This window comes from Leuresthes tenuis, unplaced genomic scaffold (genome assembly GCF_036924035.1).
Source record: "Leuresthes tenuis unplaced genomic scaffold, fLeuTen1.0.hap1 SCAF_5, whole genome shotgun sequence".
NCBI lineage: Eukaryota > Metazoa > Chordata > Actinopteri > Atheriniformes > Atherinopsidae > Leuresthes > Leuresthes tenuis.
In genome coordinates, this window is record NW_027325359.1 from 17,606,464 (window position 1) to 17,626,305 (window position 19,842).

General features: G+C 42.5%; 2 protein-coding genes across 3 annotated transcripts; one reads left to right on the forward strand and one right to left on the reverse strand.

The window, feature by feature from the left end:
- The first annotated feature begins 878 nt into the window (after positions 1–878).
- Positions 879–10,722, forward strand: LOC140307441 (monoacylglycerol lipase ABHD2-like). 2 transcript variants are annotated; one of them, XM_072386336.1, is made up of 11 exons: positions 879–895; positions 1,250–1,298; positions 1,798–2,031; positions 3,094–3,269; positions 3,607–3,774; positions 3,987–4,170; positions 4,371–4,463; positions 6,279–6,380; positions 6,475–6,544; positions 6,808–6,892; positions 9,180–10,722. In XM_072386336.1, the coding sequence occupies exons 3-11, from the start codon at positions 1,820–1,822 to the stop codon at positions 9,404–9,406; spliced, it is 1,317 nt and encodes a 438-aa protein (XP_072242437.1). In that variant the 5' UTR covers positions 879–895; positions 1,250–1,298; positions 1,798–1,819; the 3' UTR covers positions 9,407–10,722. The 2 variants fall into 2 exon arrangements, with proteins under 2 accessions (XP_072242437.1, XP_072242438.1); XM_072386337.1 differs by lacking the exon at positions 879–895 and having other exon boundaries at positions 1,801–2,031.
- A 704-nt stretch (positions 10,723–11,426) lies between these two features.
- Positions 11,427–16,878, reverse strand: rlbp1b (retinaldehyde binding protein 1b). The gene is made up of 8 exons (XM_072385263.1): positions 16,705–16,878; positions 15,961–16,004; positions 14,456–14,584; positions 13,183–13,387; positions 12,786–12,964; positions 12,516–12,674; positions 12,230–12,340; positions 11,427–12,026 (listed from the first exon to the last, which is right to left on the reverse strand). Exons 2-8 carry the CDS (start codon positions 15,970–15,972, stop codon positions 11,898–11,900), a joined length of 924 nt encoding a protein of 307 aa, XP_072241364.1. The 5' UTR covers positions 15,973–16,004; positions 16,705–16,878; the 3' UTR covers positions 11,427–11,897.
- Between the last annotated feature and the right edge of the window lie 2,964 nt (positions 16,879–19,842).

The following is a 19,842-nucleotide window of genomic DNA, read 5'->3' on the forward strand; positions in this document are numbered from 1 at the left end:
CAGACTGCTGAATTTCTTACCCCCTCAATCTTTAGCAGAGTTGTGAACCACTCCCCATCTCCATTCAGCCATATTACTAATCTGCTGTCAGTTAACTTTATTAGTTGTAAAATGTTCCTTTTTCTAACATAACCTTTTGTTAGTTTTCAGTCTTTTGTTGCACCTGTTTAAACCTTATTTAAATGTATCAAAAAACATTTGTTCCATTTCGGTTAATATACATTTAAGTCTTTTTTCTGTTTTTTTTTTTTTTGCAAGTAAGGTTGTTACCAACTACATCCTACTACAATCATTCAATAAACCTTATAACCACGAAGGAGTGTATGTTTAGAAGGTTGTTTGATCCTAATCAGCCCTCATACTTTTGGTATTGACTATCATTAAAGGAGATTATGCAAGTATTTACTGTTAAGCAGTCTGCGTATCTGTGACACCATTGTTCTGCAGAGAGGGGGCGTATGTTTGACCAATGCAAGTTGGGAGGGCAGTTACTGTAAATGAAGTTTCGGATAAAAAGGAGGTCCACTGCTGTTTGTGGTGATGCCTTCACAAACTGTCGGATTCTCTGGCGTCACGCTACGAAGACTACAAGACATAAATCGGAAATTTAAAGTAAACGTGAATTATCGTTTTAATTTGTAAGACAAATTCAATGTGTGGAAGACGAAAAGCAAGCATGTTAAGCATATCTTGAATAAGCAAAAGGGTCACATTTTTAATTGATGACTAAATATGTTTTAGATGCTAAAAGTCTGAGCTTTGTGGGAGGTACTTGGAGGCATCCTGTGTACGCTGCTGGTCAGTCAGCCTCTCCGCTGTAAACAGTCGGCGTTGAGACTGAGCGAGTAGGTGTGAACCCTGAGGAGACTTTTTTTAAAAAAAAGAAAATACCACGGTAAGTCCGGAAGTGTCTTTTTTTACAAGAACTGTATATTTTCGTTGATGTCCATGTACTTTCTTGATACATTTATTTAGTTGGAGCCCCAAGTTTCACTGTAGACTTGCTGGAGCAGTTTTACCTGGGAGACAAAACGAGAGCAAGAAACTTGTTGAGGCTAATTTCAGCTAACTGAAGCAGAGCTGTCTGTCCTCTTCTACCTTATTCTAGCTTTGTAAATGAGTACATGAACGACGTAACCGCAAATAACCTGGCGCCAGTGAGGCGTTTTAGTCATTTGCGGTTTTTTCAGTCACTTGTTCAATGATAGATAGATATGCATTTTTAAAAGTTGGCTTGTATATTTTCCAGCTCTGAATGGACACATAAAACTGTACATTCTTCAAACTCGTACAGCAAGGTGAGTAAAACTGTTTAAACACTGCTGATTAACGCTGTTTGGTCAGCTATTTAGAAGAAGTTCCTCATGATGAGTTGAACATTAGCCTGATGAGTACTGTAGACTTAAGCAAATATCTTTTTGTGTCCGAGCTTGCGGAGGTCGCAGGGGGCCGCGAATGCGTCTGTATTTGGACTCCGGAGCCTTTTAATAAAAGAAGAAGTGGAAGAATGAGTAGACTCCATTCTCCCTCTTGTTTTGACCCTGTGATAAGTGACGGCACCGGTTTCCAATTAGATAAATGAACTGCCATGATTAGATGCAATTCAATTGGAAGAAACTTCTGCTAACTGCTTGAAAGCTTATATTGAAGGCAGAAAAACTGTTAGAGAAGCAAATCATTCAGGTTTTATTGATCATGTGTGTCAAGTTTTTTAAATTAGACATGTACAAGGATGTTGTTTAAAAGATATTCCAATTCATGACTTATGTATGTTTTCCTAACTCACTGTGCACACAGCAGGTCCTCCAACAAAACCAAAATGACCATCCTCGAGGACAGTGACGTGCACACCCTCGGCCCTGAGTTGCCAGCTATGTTTGATGGCGTGAAGCTGGCAGCAGTGGCTGCTGCCCTCTACGTCATTGTCCGATGTCTGAACCTAAAGAGCCCGACGGCGCCACCAGAGATCACCTACCAGGACACGCTTCTTAGTCGCTACCTGCTCAAGTCCTGCCCAATGCTGACCAAAGAGTGAGCTTTACTTATTATCTACTCAGAGTTTTAAAGACTTGGACTGCAACATGGATGGCGTAAATATTGATTTGGCTTCTCATTTTCGCACTCCTTTTCGTCTTATATATAGTTGCCGCATGCACAGATCGGCCACAATCTTAAAACTACTGCCCTAATACTGTGTAGACCTCCTTCATGCCGACAAAACCGCTCTGACCCTTTGGAATATTTGCTTGTTTTGGGTGGATGGTATGTATCAAAGTGTCATCCATGTGAATGCCAGGTTCCGAGGTTCCGTGAAGACTGGACTAAAAAATATCAGTGCTGTTGTCCACGTCTATCAGTTGTTTTGATGTTGTGGCTGGTAGATTTATTTGTATCCCAAGTGTAATGCCTGACTCAAGATCATCTGGGTAGTTAGAAGTCTGTAAGAAGACTTCAGTATTAGAACCTCCAACAGAAGGGTGATAACAGATCGGTGTTGTCATGGTTAACTTGCGTCTATACTGTGAAACGGTGTTAGAAGTTAGAAATTTTTAAGAATAATTGACTGAATTCCATTTGAGCCGAACCTAAATGTAGAAACCTAATGAATATGAACTGAAACACACTGAGCAGTTGTTTGCAGAGTCCTGCAGAGACGGTTTTCTTTTTTACTGTGAACCCTCTGTTTACATAGTCTGTAGATGTTTGGTTGTTTTTTTTTTCGTTTTTTTTATCTACACCGGAATATGTCTGATAGAGGTCGTAAAAAGTTCAGGCTTTGTGCCAAATGAATAACTGCTGCTGGTTTTTGAACTTGAATGGGCTGTACGTGTTTGTTTTTTTAAATACAAGCTAAAAGGTTACTCAGTCTTTTCTAACGAATTTACACGCACCTTGGAGCTCACTGTTTCTCTGGTGATGTTTACTTTGGTAACATGTAAATGTCAACCAGAAATAAGGTCTTTTAGATTTCTCTTCCTCCTCCACTGGTTGGAGGGGTGTGTGCGCCAGTCTATGGGGGGATTATCTCTTGCTGAGACTACTGAAACATCCTCAGGGTAGGTTGTATAATATGGGGTCTGTGTTCCTCCTCAGATACGTTCCTCCGTTGCTTTGGGGGAAGAGTGGTCATCTTCAGACGGCACTTTACGGCAAAATGGGCCGCATCAACACTCCAACGCCTTACGGGGTTCGCAAGTTCCTCCCAATGCAAGATGGAGCCACAGCGACTTTTGACCTCTTTGAGGCTCTTGGGGACCACAGCACAGGAGGTCAGTCTGTTTCAGTTACTCCACCAAAGCAGATGGCTTTGGGGATTTAATCAGATGACTAAGGTCTATCTTAAAAAGCAAATTTATTCTTTTTTTATGTGGATTCATGTGTCTCCTTCTGAGTTTTGTGTGCTTGTTTGTATCATGAGTATATCAGCCTCAAGAATGCACGAGCAGAATCAACTCTAATGAACTCCCATGAGGAAGATGCCATGCATTACAACAGCCAATTAAATCAACACACACACACAGTACCCACTTCACACTCACTCATGACTCCACTTTATTTTTTTTTGCATGTGTGTTCCCACTTTCTTTGTGTGTGTATGTGATTCAGATGACATAACCATGGTAATCTGCCCTGGGATCGGTAACCATAGCGAGAAGAACTACATTCGGACCTTTGTGGATTACTCCCAGCGGCAGGGTTACCGCTGCGCTGTCCTCAACCACCTGGGAGCTCTGCCTAACATGGAGCTCACTTCCCCCCGCATGTTCACTTGTGGTAAAGAGGGAATACTACTGCGGTTTTGGTTGTTTTGTGCATTTTTGATATACTGCTCAGTTAAACTAATTACACGAGAACCAAGAGTTTGTTTAAAACCAAAACTAACAGAAATCAATAGACATTTGACATCTCTAAGTCTGATAAGTCCAATTAAACCCGTGAAAGAAAAAACAGTGCCATACATTTTGAAAAGTGTCTCTTGCATTCAGGTTGTACCTGGGAGTTTGGGGCCATGGTCGGCTACATCAAACGTGCTTTTCCCCAGACACTGCTGGTGGTTGTGGGTTTCAGTCTTGGAGGAAACATCGTCTGTAAGTTCCTGGGAGAAAACCGCTCCAACCAGGACCGAGTCCTGTGCTGTGTGAGCGTCTGTCAGGGATATAGTGCTCTCAGGTTGGTAGACCGGACAAATGAACTGAGCTAAGACTGGATTTGATCCTGGGGTGGGGGTTCTTTGTTATTAACTAACTGACTTAATATAGATGATATCACTTTAAAACTTTTTCTTAAGCGTAAATGCGTTTGGATTTTCCTCCTCCTCTTGTCTAATTCTGTTTGTGCGTGCGTTTATGTGCTTGTTTGAATTAATTCAGGGCCCAGGAGACATTCCTTCAGTGGGACCAGTGTCGGAGGCTCTACAACTTCGTGTTGGCAGACAATATGAAGAAACTCATCCTTTCACACAGGTGCGGAAACAACACACTGAGATACAGATTGATGTTAATGACGGGGTCCGTCATCAAATAGAAAATGCTGCATCACTTGACTCTGTTCTGTAGGTCACTGAACAAAAAAGCTTGGATCTTGTTTCCTTAAAGGGGAACTCCGCTATTTTTAAACCTAGACCTTATTTCTGGTATCAAATACGTTCATCTACTCACTGAGAGCAGTTTGGTGAAAGTCGGCGTCCTTCGGAAGATATTTATATTCCTTGAGATCCATATAACGGAGTGAACGGGGGCATTGACAATACAGCCTCTAAATAAGGCATTATCTGTCTTTATTTCACCAATACTTTAAGACGAATGAATGAATGAATGCATACTATTGCACTGTTAGTTCATAGCTGCTGTGTTGTTGTTATTGGCGGCTATCGGGGGCCTTATAGAGGGCTTTCTACACACTCGTCTACTGGGATGACGTCATCGACGCGCCCTGCTGCAGCACAGCTTATTTACTCCGTGCTCTGTGACAGTCGGCTAACTTCACACAGTAGTTTGCTACTGATAGTTTTGTGCAACATGGCAGGATATTCATCAGATTTTGATGACGTGGACGACAACTTTGAGTACGATGGACGTCCTTACCGGAGTGAATGAGCTGTGCTGCAGCGGCGGGCGTCGATGACATCATCCCAGTAGTAAGCCCTTATTAATGCACGGTCGAGCCCCGGGGCCCGACGACGTAGGGGGCCCAATGCAAGGCGGAAAAAAATCTTGCACATTGCTCTGACTGCTGTCTGTGTACAGTTGTGAGAGAGGGGGAGGGGAGGGATGGCGGTATGAACTTTGCTGCGGGCAGGAGCGGGCGGCTGAAAAAAAAAGAAAACACTACGGAATCAGGATGTAGCCTAGTGACAGGATGTCAATAAATGATGTGGACAGGAAGCGCAAAGGAGGTCTTTACAACACAAAGACAAAGCAAGGCAAGTCTGACATTTGGAGAAGTTTCTCAATTGTCCATTAATCTTATTAATAGCCTATAAAATGACGTGTTTTCTCCTGCAGGACGGGAAAAGACACTAAATCAATGCATTTCTATTATTGTGCGGGCATAAATTCTCAAAGTTTTGCAGATGTGGGCGGGAGTGGACAAACACATTGCGGGAGCAGGCGGTAATGGTCAGAAATTCAGCGGGAGCAGGATGAAGAAAACAGTCCCGCGCAGGGCTCTACTGTGTATTTTAAAATAACTTAACAAAGCGCTCATAGTGTCATATGAATTGTTACAGTCAAAGTTATCCTGCAGTGATTCTTGAAGCATTATTTTATGTATTATAAGTATGTATTCCCGGTGGCGTGGAGGGCCTTGAGAAAGTGGTTAGCCCCGGGGCCCATGGTGCTTTAATGCGGGCCTGCCCAGTAGACGAGGCTGTATTGTCAATGCCCCCGTTCACTCCGTTATATGGATCTCGAGGAATATAAAAACTGCTCTCGGTGAGTAGATGAACGTATTTCATGCCAGAAATAAGGTCTCGGTTTGAAAATACTGGAGTTCCCCTTTAAAGATGCTTGAAGTTGTTTCTCTGCTGATTGTTACGGTTGGTGACAACAACAACTCAATATTTTTCTGACCCATACGAGACTAGGCAGACTTTTTGATGTCCACCTAATCCTCAAATATTTGACCAGATGTCTTTACTCCGTTATCCATGCTTTGATTTCTTTGCTTCTTTTGAAAAGGTCTGTAAGAGTCGGATGGAGATGGATGGTTGCGCTTTTAGCCAAAGAAGGATTTAGCTTCATGCCCTAATTTGTCTGAATGCTCATATTGTTCAACAGGGGCAGCTTGTCGGGCCTGACCTCCAGCAACATTGGCGATGCAGATCTGAACAGATTGTATGCAGCCACTTCTCTGATGCAGATTGATGATGAAGTAATGAGGTGAAATACTGTGTAGATTATGAATTTGGCTGCGCTGCAACATACGTGCTCAGAATTCCTTTCTTATTCGCTGATCATACGATCTCAACTGCAGAAAATTCCATGGTCACAACTCCTTGAGGGAGTATTATGAGAAGGAGAGCTGTGTGCACTACATCCACAAAGTAAGCAGCGAGTATTTCTCTCTAATATTACCACCGCCACGGTTGAAATCTATACTTTAACTACTATTGTAAATACTAATCCTGGAATGCCAGTTCACTGCAACTGTTTGAAAGCGTTGATCTGTTGATGGCTTGGTACAGAGTGCACAGATGGCAATCCAGCAAGACAAATGGTTTAAAGAATTCCGTTGAACAGCTTGTTCAACCAGGCCGTGTGGAAAAGTTGAGGAATAAACTGAAGTGTTTTTGTTTTTTTTCTCCAGGTGTCTGTCCCCCTCCTCCTGGTAAATTCCTTAGACGACCCACTGGTCCATCAGTCGCTTCTGGCTATTCCACGCACACTTGCAGGTTGGTGGTTAATTCCAGAATTCCCTCGGGGTTAGCAGGCAGTGTGAAGAAGTGGAAAAAAATGCTTTGAAATTTAGATCTTAGAGTCTTCTCGGTAGGAATTAATATGGATAAAAGAAGAAGAATAGAATCTAAAAAATATTAGTTTCCAGACTTCTTCCCCTTTCTTGATTTTTAGAATAGAAGATTCTCTGAAAACTGAAACTAAAAGTTTTTAGTGGTGTTGCTATTCAAAGCTGGAGGTGCGGCATGTGACTCAACACACGCGCCTATGGAAAATGATGGAATTTTGCAAAGGAATGAATGTAGGAACCCTACACTCACGGATGAGAGTCACAAGTCGCTGTTACTTGAATGGGTTAGGATAGTAGCTGCATTTGATACTCACTGAGCTGTGCATATTCCACACGTTTCTCAAAGAACAATTACTGGAATGGCAAGATATTTCCCTCACCGTGGCACTGGATCGACAAGTGAACAAACCTGTTGTCCTTCCCCTGGGGCTGGATCCTGGGGACAGTGTTTTGAGTGTTGATTAAGTGGCTCTTCAACACAACTCAGCCCAGGCAGTCTTGTTGAATTTTTCAGGGCCATGTGATCTGCTGTGGCTGCTGGGTTATGTATGTCGTGCAATGTGTGTGAAGGTCTTCCTGGCCCCCGCATGCTGCCTTGTCTTGCATCACTAGTTCACTTGCAGTGGCTCCAGTGTGTGTTACACTTAGACCTTGACAATTCTAAACTTGACAAGTACTTCAGTGAAACTAGAGCACAGAATTTTGGCTCTTTTTCCCCTACCTTTTGCCACTTTTACGCTCTCTGTCTCTCAGATGTTCAAAATCAAAACTCATCAAGTTATGATCTGTGAGGTCACAGACCTTTTTTTTAATTTTTTTTTATTGAAGTCAAGCATTTTGAACCGAGTGGACAAAAAAATGCAGCACACATCTGTTTTTACATCATAGAGGCATTCCTGGGAATAGATTTGAACGTTTCCTTACCAATATTCAGTATTTTACAGAATATAAGATAAAAAGGGTGTTGGACATGAGAGGGAGGAAAGGTGGTGTAGAGTAACAGCAGGAAAGGACGGGGGTGTATTTCTGTGCGGAAACCAACCGCATTGCCTGCTGACCTCACGGTGAGTCACTGAGACGCCTCCCTGTTGAAAGTAGGTGGGGCTCAATTATTCATCGTCACATGGACCAGCTCAAGATGGCTTTAATGAAATGGCTGCAGACGGTTATCCAGGAACCAAAGTGAGACAACGAAGTGCCAAAAATTGCACCTTTTGAGAAATATAAGCACCGTCATCATGAAAAATGTCATTATTCAGCAGTTACTGTCTGCACAACCTGCTACACTCACTGTAGCACCCACTTAGCACCAAACAGACAACATGCAACAAGCTGGTGGCTCCACCAGCAGCTTAAGAATCAGACATTTTCCTCAGCCGTCTGAGGAATGTAAGACACAGCCAAGAGGAGAGCGAATATTGAACAGCTGCAAGCAAAAAAGCTTCAGAAGAGTAAGCAGATGCTTCTGAACATTATATTCACACAGAAACCAGAAGTAGCAGGACGATGACAACTTGGTCAAGAGAAAACGTGCTATCACGGCCTCTTCTGGTCATCTTTCTGTGAACCGCAGCGGTCTGTGATGCTGCTGAAATATGATTGCAGCAATATGATTGCAGCGGATCTTGCTGGGCTAGAATTGTGGCCTCAGAAGTGTTACCAAAGCTCCAGGTGCTAAACTGATATCCTTTCATCAGGCTGCATTTCTCCCACCAGCTTCAAGCAGTTCAGGGACTCTGGTCCTGTGCTGCTCACTCAGGAGCGGCGTTGCGCAGACATGTGACACGGATTTAATTTTGTGCTCCTTTTTATTGCTGTGGATCGCATATTTCTTAGCAGCGGTCAGAGGATTTGTCAGCGCTCCGAGGGAGTGAGGATTGCTCAATTTGAGGAATTCCCAGTTGCAAGTCAGTGAGACAAGAGTGGGAGAAATTGCAGTTGTTTTTGATGCCCTCAGACTGTTACAAAAGTTAGATAGATGGAGGTATGATTGCCACCTTCCGTGTGGGTGACCTGGGTTCAAATCCCCTGCGTGAAAGGTACTTCCTGCAGTAGGGTCCTTAGGCAAGACCCTTTTACCCTAACTGCCTACCTGTAAGTCGCTTTGGATAAAAGCGTCTGCCAAATGCATGAACATAAGTTTGTCTGGAAGTTTACAGATTTATTTGGTGAGCTGAAACCTCACACATATCTCTTACTGTCTTACTTTTTAGAAAAGATGCCCAATGTCATATTTGCCCTCACCCAGCACGGAGGTCACATGGGCTTCTTTGAAGGAGCTGTGCTGTTCCCGCAGCCCCTCACCTGGATGGACAAAGTCATAGTGGAGTACACCGACGCCATCTGCCACTGGGAAAAGAAGCAGCCGGTCTGTCAGAGGAGCAGCCACCAGGACGAGGACTCCTGCCGGCAAAGCAAAGGGGTAACACTCAGTGGGTAACACCGAGTCCAGTGACAAACACACAAAGACAAACAAGCACATGCACAAACAAAGCCCTGCGTGTCTGCTCTACCTCAGCATTGATGGCAGTCAATAATTCCGGAAAATATGGACGAAGTAGACCAGGCTGCTGGAGAAGAGGTCGGCTAACCGTCTTGGAAATAATACCTGCAAGTGTAATGTGACCTCGTTCGGAATCGTCGGTCCATCTTTTGTTTCTACTTAACCTCCAGTCAAACAGTAGTTTGCCCTCTGCTGCGTTTTGGCAGCTGCAGCGTTTGAACAGCAAAGTGAGGAGAACTTCCGCTACACTGGAAAGGTTATATTTTATCTGTACCATTTTTCTCCATGAATCCCTCTTAAAAACACAGTATACCTGAAGTTTTTAAGTTTAGTTTTTCGTTAAATCAGCTAAAATAAAAGTGCCTTACTATAAGTGATTTAAAAAAAACAACAAATCTTAATCTGTTTGAGGGCTTTTATTTAAGGAGGTTTCTGAATTATTAAAACTATACACGCACTTTAACTGAATCTAGGCATTGCACTGTTCTGTCAGCTTGGTCCATACCTTTGACTACTTCTCATTTCCTTAAAAACACGTGTGTATATATAGCTTATTGGTCACAGTTAAAAGAAAAGGTGTGAAAATGAGAGGGTTTTTTTTTTGTTTTTGTGTATTTTATGCTGCTTCTTGCATATCACATAGTTGGATTCTACCACGTAAAAACGAAAGATGCAGCAATCAAAGGCCCGAAGCTCTGCTGTGCCTCATGAAACATGTAATTTTCCATCAGAAATGTACTGATAAAGGACTCCAGCAGACTTCTTGCGCGCAGAAGTTGGACCTTTGTTTTTTTTAGGGTTTTTTTTGTTGGCCTGTTCCATCACTTTCTTGGTCTCTGTCATGTGCTGGTTTGATATTTATTGGTTTCCTGTAAAAACATCCTGCCACACCCTTCAACCCACAGCCTACTCCAACCAGTTCTTTGTGGCAACTTCAATCGGCCTGCATAGCTCAAATTCCACCTGCACTATCCCCACCGCTGCATCTGTATGTGCAATATGTCCTGATTGTTTAGCTGTTTAGTTTGCAGTTTTTTTGGATTTGATCACTTTTTATAACCTACATAAACTTACAGGGTTAACATTTCAATCTGATAAAGTGCTGTTCTCTGATGTGGTGAACAGCAGAGACCCCAATCTACTCCATTAATAAAACATCTTCATCAGCACTGTCTGTTTATGTGTTCATAGCATTCCAGTTTTTTTTCTCTTGTAAATTTGTGGATCAATAAAATGAGCAAAGCTTGCATTTATATACAGTTTATTGTACATTTGTTGACATCCTTATGAGCGCACGTGGTAGCATAATGGGTCAAACTTAACGATATTCGTGCTGAAGAACAATCTAAAGGAAAACAACTCGCACACAAGAGGACAGGCACTTGTTGGAATATGAGCCGTGAGGGTGGGATCTGAGAAAGCTGGAGCCTGCCCGTGTTAAAACAAGCTGCGTGGGTTCACTTCAGTCCAAACAAAGCACAATTTAACACAGGAGAGAGACAGAAAATCAGTTGTTCACAGAATCCCAGAAGGAGAAATTGGAATTATCACAAATTATGCCATGAATCTTTTGATTAAGTACTACCTCAAGGGCAGCCACTGGATTGGAATGTGAGACAAAATCTGCTTAAAACTGCAAATCCACCACAGTGAACATTGACTCATTTGTGGTTTTAAGTTTTTGTTGGGCTTTTGTTTATGTCACTGTTCTGCAGTTGTGAGTGTTCACTCTTTTTCTTTCTTTTTTTTTTTCCTTTAAACTTCTCCGTGTTGGTGAATTTTCAGGTTGTTCTTACAATCCTGTGGTTGTGAATCCGGGGAACAAAAGAAAACTGTCCCAAGAGCAGTCTGCGTGTGGGCAATAACACAGACCCTGGTCTGAACTCGTTTTATTTATTGAGCAAAAAAAAAAAAAAAAAAAGAAGATTGATAGAAAAAAAAAAAAAAAGCACTTAAATGTTTACACTGACAAATGAGCGGTTTCAAACTAGTTGTAAGAGTGATTTCCATTCCGTGCTGGTGTGAAATGAAATCATTTGCTTTTCCAAACCGGTTTAAAAAGCATGCGCTTCAGAAAACGATCGGCAAATATACGTGGAGTGTGTGGCATCTGTAGTTTGTGGCTTAAACCTTGAAGTTCTCCCAGTGGTCATCGTAACCATTAGTGTCAGTTTAAGGAATTATACAGAGCGTCATGTGTTGTAGAGTGAAGTACTGACTGCAAGCCACAGACTCAGTCCTGTATGACTGTGCTTTATTGGGACCTCTGGAAACAGCATTTTTCAAACTCCGCACACACTCGGGTCTTTCATTCAAAACTTTTGCTCCTACAACCACACAGCTAGATTGGGCTTTGATTCTCCACAGTCTATAGGGCTTGTAATATATAGCGGCTCTTCGCCTCATTGGGAGGAGGATGGAGGCTTTTTCAGTCGAACAACTTGGCCGCCGTGGCCTTGCCGTCGTACTTGGAGCCTTTTCCGTCGAACTCGGAGGGAAGGATGTCCGCGTCAAACTCCTTGTAGTAATTTTCCAGCTCGTCTCCGTGGACAAACACCTGAAGCAAAGATGGCAGACGTTTAATGGCATTTAACATCGTGTTTAAAAACTAAGAGGAGGTTTTCACAGTTTTATTTCACGGTTAAGTTGGAGCAGCAGTAGTAATCGTGTCTACATTAGACCCCTTGTTTCTACCTCTTAAGTACGTCTAAAGAAGCCGAAGCCGTAATTTTTTTCCTTTATGGTCTTTTTTTGACTCACTCTCTCTAGCAGCTTGCTCTTCATCAGTGGTTTGACCACATTGTAGGTGGTGGTGAAGTACCAGGGCTGGTGGATGAAGTGCACAGCTTTGAAACGGGCTGGGAAGGAGTCCTGGAGGAAGACGGAAAGCAACACATTTTGGTAATAAACCCTAAGAAAGTCCAGGAGATGTGAGAAGAAGGTTTTATTTCCTCCTCACTGATGTACTTTTTGACCTGTATGACACCAAACTTTTTACCACTCGGCACCCATTCTTCAACAGCTCGAGAATGACTTTGTTTTTCACCTGCAGCATGTCCACCATCTTCTTGAGCTCAGTTGGTTTGATTCCTGATGCTTGCTGCATGGTGAAACCTTTGAAGTTTTCAATGATGCAGAAGCCATTAATCTGAGTTTCCTCATTCTCCAGCAGCTTCTCCAGGATCACGCAATAGGCACGCAAGATCTGAGCACACGTAGTCATTTATTCAGTATTATCCAAGGTGTGTTTTAAACCTCATCAAAGGAAAACAAATGCTGAATCCTCCCCTCACACATGAGAAGTGAAACCCTGTACCTCATCGAAGGTGATCTCCTCGTAGTCCCAGTTCTCGATGTTGAAGAGCAGAACCACACGGCCGTATTTGTCTCTGCTCTGCAGGATGCCTGGGTAGCCGGCCTCGATTGTGCTCCGTACAGCCTCTGGGGTGAGATTTTCAAACAGCTCGGGATACTCCTTCCTGAAGCGCACGTACCCTGGATGGAGTCATGGGGAGGATTATTTGATTTTTGTCTTTAAACTTAGCTTCATGAGTTAGTATCTGCCCTTTTGTCAGTTTTTCCTCAGCTGAGGATGGGGGCCCTAATGACCCCAACTGAAGGTAAAACTGACGCCATAATTGTATTTTATGTACGAAGGATGAAAATACAGTTAGCAAATTCAAGTCGGCCAGTGACTGGTGACCTTAGCTTACCCTTCATAAGGTCAAAGGCTCTGGGAACATCATACTTCCTGGCACGAATGAAGCGGACTAGCAGATTGTCTGGTTTCTCCCCAAAGGTGTCCTGCACCCCCTTAGCCAGTTCATCTCCTGCATCTGCCTTCTCCTTAATCATTCCTCGCAGCTCCTTTACCGCAGACACCCGCTTCTCATCTGTCTCGTTCAGCTCATCCTTGGCCTGCAGGGGGAGCCGGAGCAGACAGTTAGTTTACAGTTTCTCATGATTTCATGAAGTCAAAAAAAATAAATGTTTGTTCAGCAATTGATGTCTTTTTGAAATAGAAAAAAAAAATCATTTAGGTGTCACATTAGATATTTTCCCTTGTATCTGTCAAAGCTATTGTGTTCTTTTTCCAGAAAAGGCAACAGACTAGCAAGCTAGCTGTATAGCAAAGTAAATACTATGTTGAAGTTAGCTTCTGATTCATGGCTTCCATTTAAGTACTAAAGGGGAATATTAAGAGAAACTTAAGTTACAAAAATAAGTGACCCAGTTACTGATTTTTGGTTCACCTTTTTGTATTGAAGGGTTATTGGGAGTGTTACCCATATAGCAGACAAGTTTGTCCATAACCTTAGCTAGTTTGGGCACTTATGGCTCAGTTATGACCCGAGCAGGGCCTAACATGGGGTAATGGCGAGTGTTGTTTTTGGCCAGATGCACCTCTAAGGCCCAAAGAAAATGCAGATTTGAGCCATGTCTGATGGACAGCGGCTGAACAGTCACGCTGAGTCAAATGTGGGCTATAGTGGACCCAACATTCTCTGCTCTCTGGATATTTAAAGCCTTGGGACAGTTTAAAAAGTTATTTTTCCACATAGGCCACAATACACCAAGCTTACCGACAATGGCAAAACTATTCAAACCTAGCTTTTCAAACCTGGAACCCATTAAAAAGAAAACTAGAGATCAATTTAGTTTAATCTACTTATTCCAGTCTCAAATCTCAAATTTCAATTCTTGTACTTGTGAAAACACAAATACTGCATCTAGAAGCTAACCTCAGCATTACTGAATGAGGCAGCTAACTTCGTCTATTCTACCTTGAGTGTCGTATTATTTATGATTTAACATCGAGCACGTGATGGCGCACTGGACTCCAAAGAAAGCACGTCTTTGTTGGCCTGTTGAACTATTTTATGTCCTGATGTGACAGTGATGTGATTTCACAGTATCACTCACTGCCCCGTACTCATCGATTTTTCACAGAATTGTATGTAGCGGTGAGAAAACGGGTCAGGCTACCTTCTGCGTGGTGTGATCTGGCAGGTTGGCGCATGGTCCAAACACCGGCCCGTGATCCTTGACAGTGAGACGTTCCAGCTTGGCCCTGAGAGCCTGCTCCTCCTCCGACACCATACGGTAAGTTCCACTCTGACGGGAGACAATGCAGTGAATCAGTCATTAACTGCACATAAAAACGATAAAGCGAATGCTTTTAGAACAACAAACACGTCCTTGTTCAAACATCCACTGCTCCATACATGACGCAGACACGTAAGTTACCCAGCAGCCATTAAGAAACTGAGATTTTAAACATTAAAACGATGATCTATGTTTCTGCCAACACTTTGACTCGTCACTGCAGGGAAATCTTAACGGATTACAGATGCCTCTTTCAGCTGTTGGGACATCTGGAAGGCCCCATCACTGGCAGAGCGACACCAGATCCAGCTTTTACAACTGTAATTCAAATATCTGTGTGTTATTCAAATTGAATCGCCACATTTTTATTGAACTTTCCAACTATTTGTGCACAACGTGTGGTTCACGTCCTGCTGATAAAGTCCAGTGAGCCAACGTTTTTTTTTTTTAGCTTTACATTAAAATTCTAGAGTAGGTTCAAGTGGAACTAGTGGTTTCCCCTTTCGGTTTGTTGGAACTGACAAAGACAAAGTAACTGAATATAAGGTTCTGTAGTGCTTTCTCTGAGGTGAAAACTCTTTGCTGCACTTTTGAAAACACCAAAATGCTTTTTCAGTAGCTGGAGTACAGCTGTAGTTGGGGTAATTATGAATGGAAACCTTTGGGTGTTCCCACTTCTGCGACACTGATATTGCGGTTTCATACTCCTTGGCAGTTGCTCAGTGGCACATTGAAAGGAAACCCGTTAATATTTGATGTCGTGCGTTTCACTTGCGCCTTTCCTGCAGCGAGAAGACAAAGTGAATGTACTGGTGAAGGCTTTTTAATGAAGTCACGGTAGCTGTTCTGATGGCTCATGGAAAAACACCTCCATGCCAAAACCTTTTCCACACAAGCCCAGAAATATTTCCATTTACTTTGTCCAATAAGAAAACCTTAAGATGGCTTAAACCTTTGAGTAAAAGTCAGTAAATGCATGTCAGTTCTATCACATGACTTGGTTGTGCTGTGTGAGCTTTAGGATATTTCTAATCCGCATGATCAGAATGCCTGTCCACCAGTTGCTGCAGGACCATAATCAATAGGCCTCAGTGTTTGCTTAATCTTCCTCACATGAGTCCAGTAAAGCCTGTAAATACGTAGTAAGGACAACTTGTGGGTCTGAGACAGGGCTCAAAGATTAGCAGCTAAGGCAACTGTAGCTGTTGACGGCATCCACAACAAAGGGCTTTGGCCTTGGGAAATGTTGAGCTGCAGCTGTAGGAAGATGTTTGTGAAGGGGGGAGATGGGGTGAGCCTTTAAAGACGGCTGTTAAAAAAAACACAACACCACTTATGAGATCGGTTTTACACTGTTTCAACCAGGTAAAAGTGAAAGTACTTACGACTACAGCCATGCTTTCTGCTCTTCAAATCAGCTTTGGACGGTCTGGGGAAAAAAAAAAAAAAAAAAAAAAAGAGGGAATTTGTGATTCCCAGTAAAGAACAGTTGCAACGTTGTGCTCCATATTAATCCCCCTTCATCCCATCCTCTCTGCTCTCACAGGGTACCTTTGAATATGCTATATTTGGAACTTGCCCATTTCTGGGTGATTTACTGGGAGATTTGTGGCTGACGGTAATTTGGTTTAATTATGAACAGGCTCACAGCGGCTGTCGTGGACTAAACTGTGTTTGGTATGCACACAGAACTTCAGAAATGGCATCTTTACACCTAATTACTGCATTGTTTCCTATATCAATGTACATTTAATAAAGTCTATAACCATTAGCAGAAAACCATGTTCCATTAGGTGGACATTTATGCTGTTTGCATATTATTAAGTACATCGTAAAAACCAAAGCTGTGAAACAGTGAGTGCAGGCATTTTTTTCAATGCTGAAACGCATGAGTGGCTCACACATTGCAGGTGTCAGCCCTAAGATATACTTTAAAGTATATTACCTAGCTGTACCTCTTACAATGAGAGCAGCAATAGTCTTTAATTTAGATTGATTATCAAGTATTTTTGGAAAAACAAACACAGTGTCCCAAATCTAAGTCATTGCCAAACAATTACAGCAGGAGTTTCAGAGTTGTACGGCATCCAAGACAGTAAAGAGGCTGAGAGGCATCTCCCAAGTCCTACCTGAGGCAGATGTGAAGTAGCTGGTGGGGAGTCGCAGGGGTCTGTGTGGAGCAGAGGTGGACGGGACCGGTGATTTGTAGTGCCGGGATTAGTGGCGTCACACCAGATTACACCCAACAGATTCCTTTTTTTCCTGTTTCAATCAGCATAAAAGTGGCAGCGGGTGTGAAGGAGGGGTGGGGCGGTGAGGGTGACACTGTCTGGCCAATGACGACGGCGCTCCTGTGATGAAAGGCAGAGCCAAGGTACATTTTGGATGATGTAATGTCAAGTATAGAGTTTAGGCAGGAGGTGGTTTTAGCAGGTGGAGGGATTTGATGGCATTCCAGGAGGACTTGAATGGAGTGACAAGTGACCATTGTGACTGTGTGTTTTCAGCAACGTGAACATGTTCAGGTGAGAGGGGAGGTGGAGCCTCCTTTCCAATGATCTGCTCACATTTAGATGAATAATGGCGAGAGTGAGGTCAGTCTGGTTACTCATCAGTAAATTTATTGATCTTAGCAGTATCAATACCACAGATGTTTTTATTTTCGTCAAAGACGTCTCTCTATTAAGCATTTCATCCACTGGCCGTAAACCCATTTATTGCTTACAAAAGAGGTTGAATGCTCTGCAGAATTGTATCTGTGTCATGCAAGTGTACCCTAACTATTTTTTAATATTGTGCCGAATAAGTGCCAAAATAGCTCATCATCAGTTCATTTTAGAAAGAATGAAATTAGCTTTTTAGTTTAGAATGTGGATAGATTCTGCTACTTTTGGCATATTCTGGTACTTAGCTACCATCAAACTTGAATTAGTGTGTTTGTCCGCTCCTTCCTCCGACAGGAAACGCAAGCTACTGTTACGTTTACTCCAGCTGACCGACGAAAACGCATCAGAGGGGAAAAAGGGAAGAAAAGTAGCGGAAAAGGCAACCGATCAGCCAATATGCCTTAGATCATGAAGCTATGAAAACCCTCAAACCTCACTTCATTCTTTATGGATATCTATACATGCACATGACATAGAACATCCACCACCTCTCCAGGATTTGGATTATGACTCAGGCGCACTCATATCAGTAAACATGGCCCCTAAACTATCCACAGGTCCCTGTGATCAGATTAGTTCTCACATATGCATTATATCTGAGCTCAGAACACTGTTTGGAACGCAGCGCACGTGACAGTCGTCTCGATAGCTGCACTGTGGGGGGGGGTTACCATGAGCGGATAGTAAAGATTTGTATAATGTGGTAAACTCTGCTTACTTTCTTCCTGTAAAGAAACCGTCCTTTTTCTTTCTGCAAAACTGTCCAATCATTTCAAACCTATAACAGTATCACTGGAGAACAGGATAAAAAGAGAAAAAAAAAAACTGTTATTCTCCAGGGATGCATCTACTCATCAGTGGTTCTTGTCCTCAGTTAAAACGATGTCACATGAGCATGATTCAGTCGTCTGGGCTCCAGTAATTTGTCCTTTCCTTGACTTTTCTTTGATAGAAATGGCAAAGATATAAGTATCTTGCACATTAAGTAAGATGGAATGTATTAAGGTCCGTCTCTGATAGACACCTGAGTTTCAAGCAGGAGACTGAGGGTGAATGGGTTTAAATTTAAAGCTATTTGAACATATATAAAGGAAATAACCATATGTTCATGTGCTTCTGTGTTTCATACCCATAAGTCACGGTTAACCTTAAGTAAAAAACATGCTTCCGTACACACACAATGGCACCGATCTAACTAAAATGCATGTTATGTTACCGGTTCCTTGAATGATTTTCACCCAACGACTGTACAATGCAGCCTGAAGCTTTCTGAACTTGCATCTGATCTTTTTTTTGTTGATGTCCTCGTCGAGCACGTTCCTCTTCATCCAACAGAGCGCAGCCTGAGCGCGCTCTCAGCCAGCTTTGTGAAGTTCATATTTGGAAGTTGCCCGTTTACCCCTTCTGACCCTGGATGTTCGAGCGTTATTGACGTACGTTTTCCCGCTGATGCAATGACAAAGAAGCAGGCAGCCTGCCAGTAATCTGCAAAATCGAGCCTGATCAGCTCAATAAAGCGATTTGGGGAACTAAATTAGATGGATTGGGCAAACAATGCATCGCTCTGTTCTCTGACTGTTGCCTGATCTGTGCCCTCAGCTTGTGTGTGTGTGTGTGTGTGTGTGTGTGTGTGTGTGTGTGTGTGTGTGTGTGTGTGTGTGTGTGTGTGTGTGTGTGTGTGTGTGTGTGTGTGTTTCAGTGAGAAAGTACTGAAACCCAAAATGCACAACAACAGCCGCAGCTTGTTGCTGTATTTACCTTAAAGCATCCTAATCTGCTGTCACACGTAGAACTTTGCACCGTGCACACCGATGTACAACAGCAGCATTAAACTGTGCGGCAATTCAGTACTTCAACAAAAGAAAACGGTTCTTTGTGTGACGTTTTAAAAAATAGATGTATACTAGGTCAGCGCAACCTTACAGAGGCGGATTTGGTAGCCCATTTGGACATGGTGCCATCAGATGAGGTCACATACTGATCCAGTATTTGTGACTAACTCTTACTCACAGGTTTGGACAATTCCCAAAACATTTCGCAGCACCGTTATAGCCGTGGCGTCACATTTAATGCTACTGCTGCTGACAATGCTGCTGTTATATCAGTGAATCAACTCGGATGCCCATGATTGGAGTTTTTAAGTTTTCAATAAGCTTGACCCTCCACGTGTTGCTCTGAAATCTGTAGGCAAGCTTCTGTGCTATCGAGGTATTCACAGATGAGTATGTCATGTGTTTTAATTTCCAGCTGACAAACTGTTCACTGTATAAAAAAAAAAAAAAAGTTTTCCAGAAAAGTCCCTCAGTAATTTCACTACATTTTCAGCTCTGTCCACCACAGACAGATTTCACTGGATTCTCTGTAGGTGTTATAATGCAAAGTTTAGCTGGCATCAACCTCAACCTCAGAGCTACTCATGAGTGTGATTAAAATCTTAAAGTTTATTAAAAACTATTTGATGTGTGTGTTTACATATCTTTTTATGTATAAATAATCTGTGCCTGTTAGCAGCTCAATGCAACTTTAACTCTATACTGATGGACATATAGCTATGGCTAACATATTGTATTTTGCACACACAAAAAAAAAATTCACATGATT

What these genes read in the sequence shown, in the direction of transcription:
- LOC140307441 (XM_072386336.1), top strand. Translation starts at nt 1,820, where the DNA reads ATGACCATCCTCGAGGACAGTGACGTGCACACCCTCGGCCCTGAGTTG. An exon ending in CAGGGATATAGTGCTCTCAG is followed by an intron (nt 4,171 to 4,370) that starts GTTGGTAGACCG and finishes GAATTAATTCAG; the next exon opens with GGCCCAGGAGACATTCCTTC. An exon ending in TATTCCACGCACACTTGCAG is followed by an intron (nt 6,893 to 9,179) that starts GTTGGTGGTTAA and finishes CTTACTTTTTAG; the next exon opens with AAAAGATGCCCAATGTCATA.
- rlbp1b (XM_072385263.1), bottom strand. An exon ending in CAGATCACACCACGCAGAAG is followed by an intron (nt 13,388 to 14,455) that starts GTAGCCTGACCC and finishes CTCCCCCTGCAG; the next exon opens with GCCAAGGATGAGCTGAACGA. An exon ending in AGAGCAAGCTGCTAGAGAGA is followed by an intron (nt 12,027 to 12,229) that starts GTGAGTCAAAAA and finishes TCTTTGCTTCAG; the next exon opens with GTGTTTGTCCACGGAGACGA.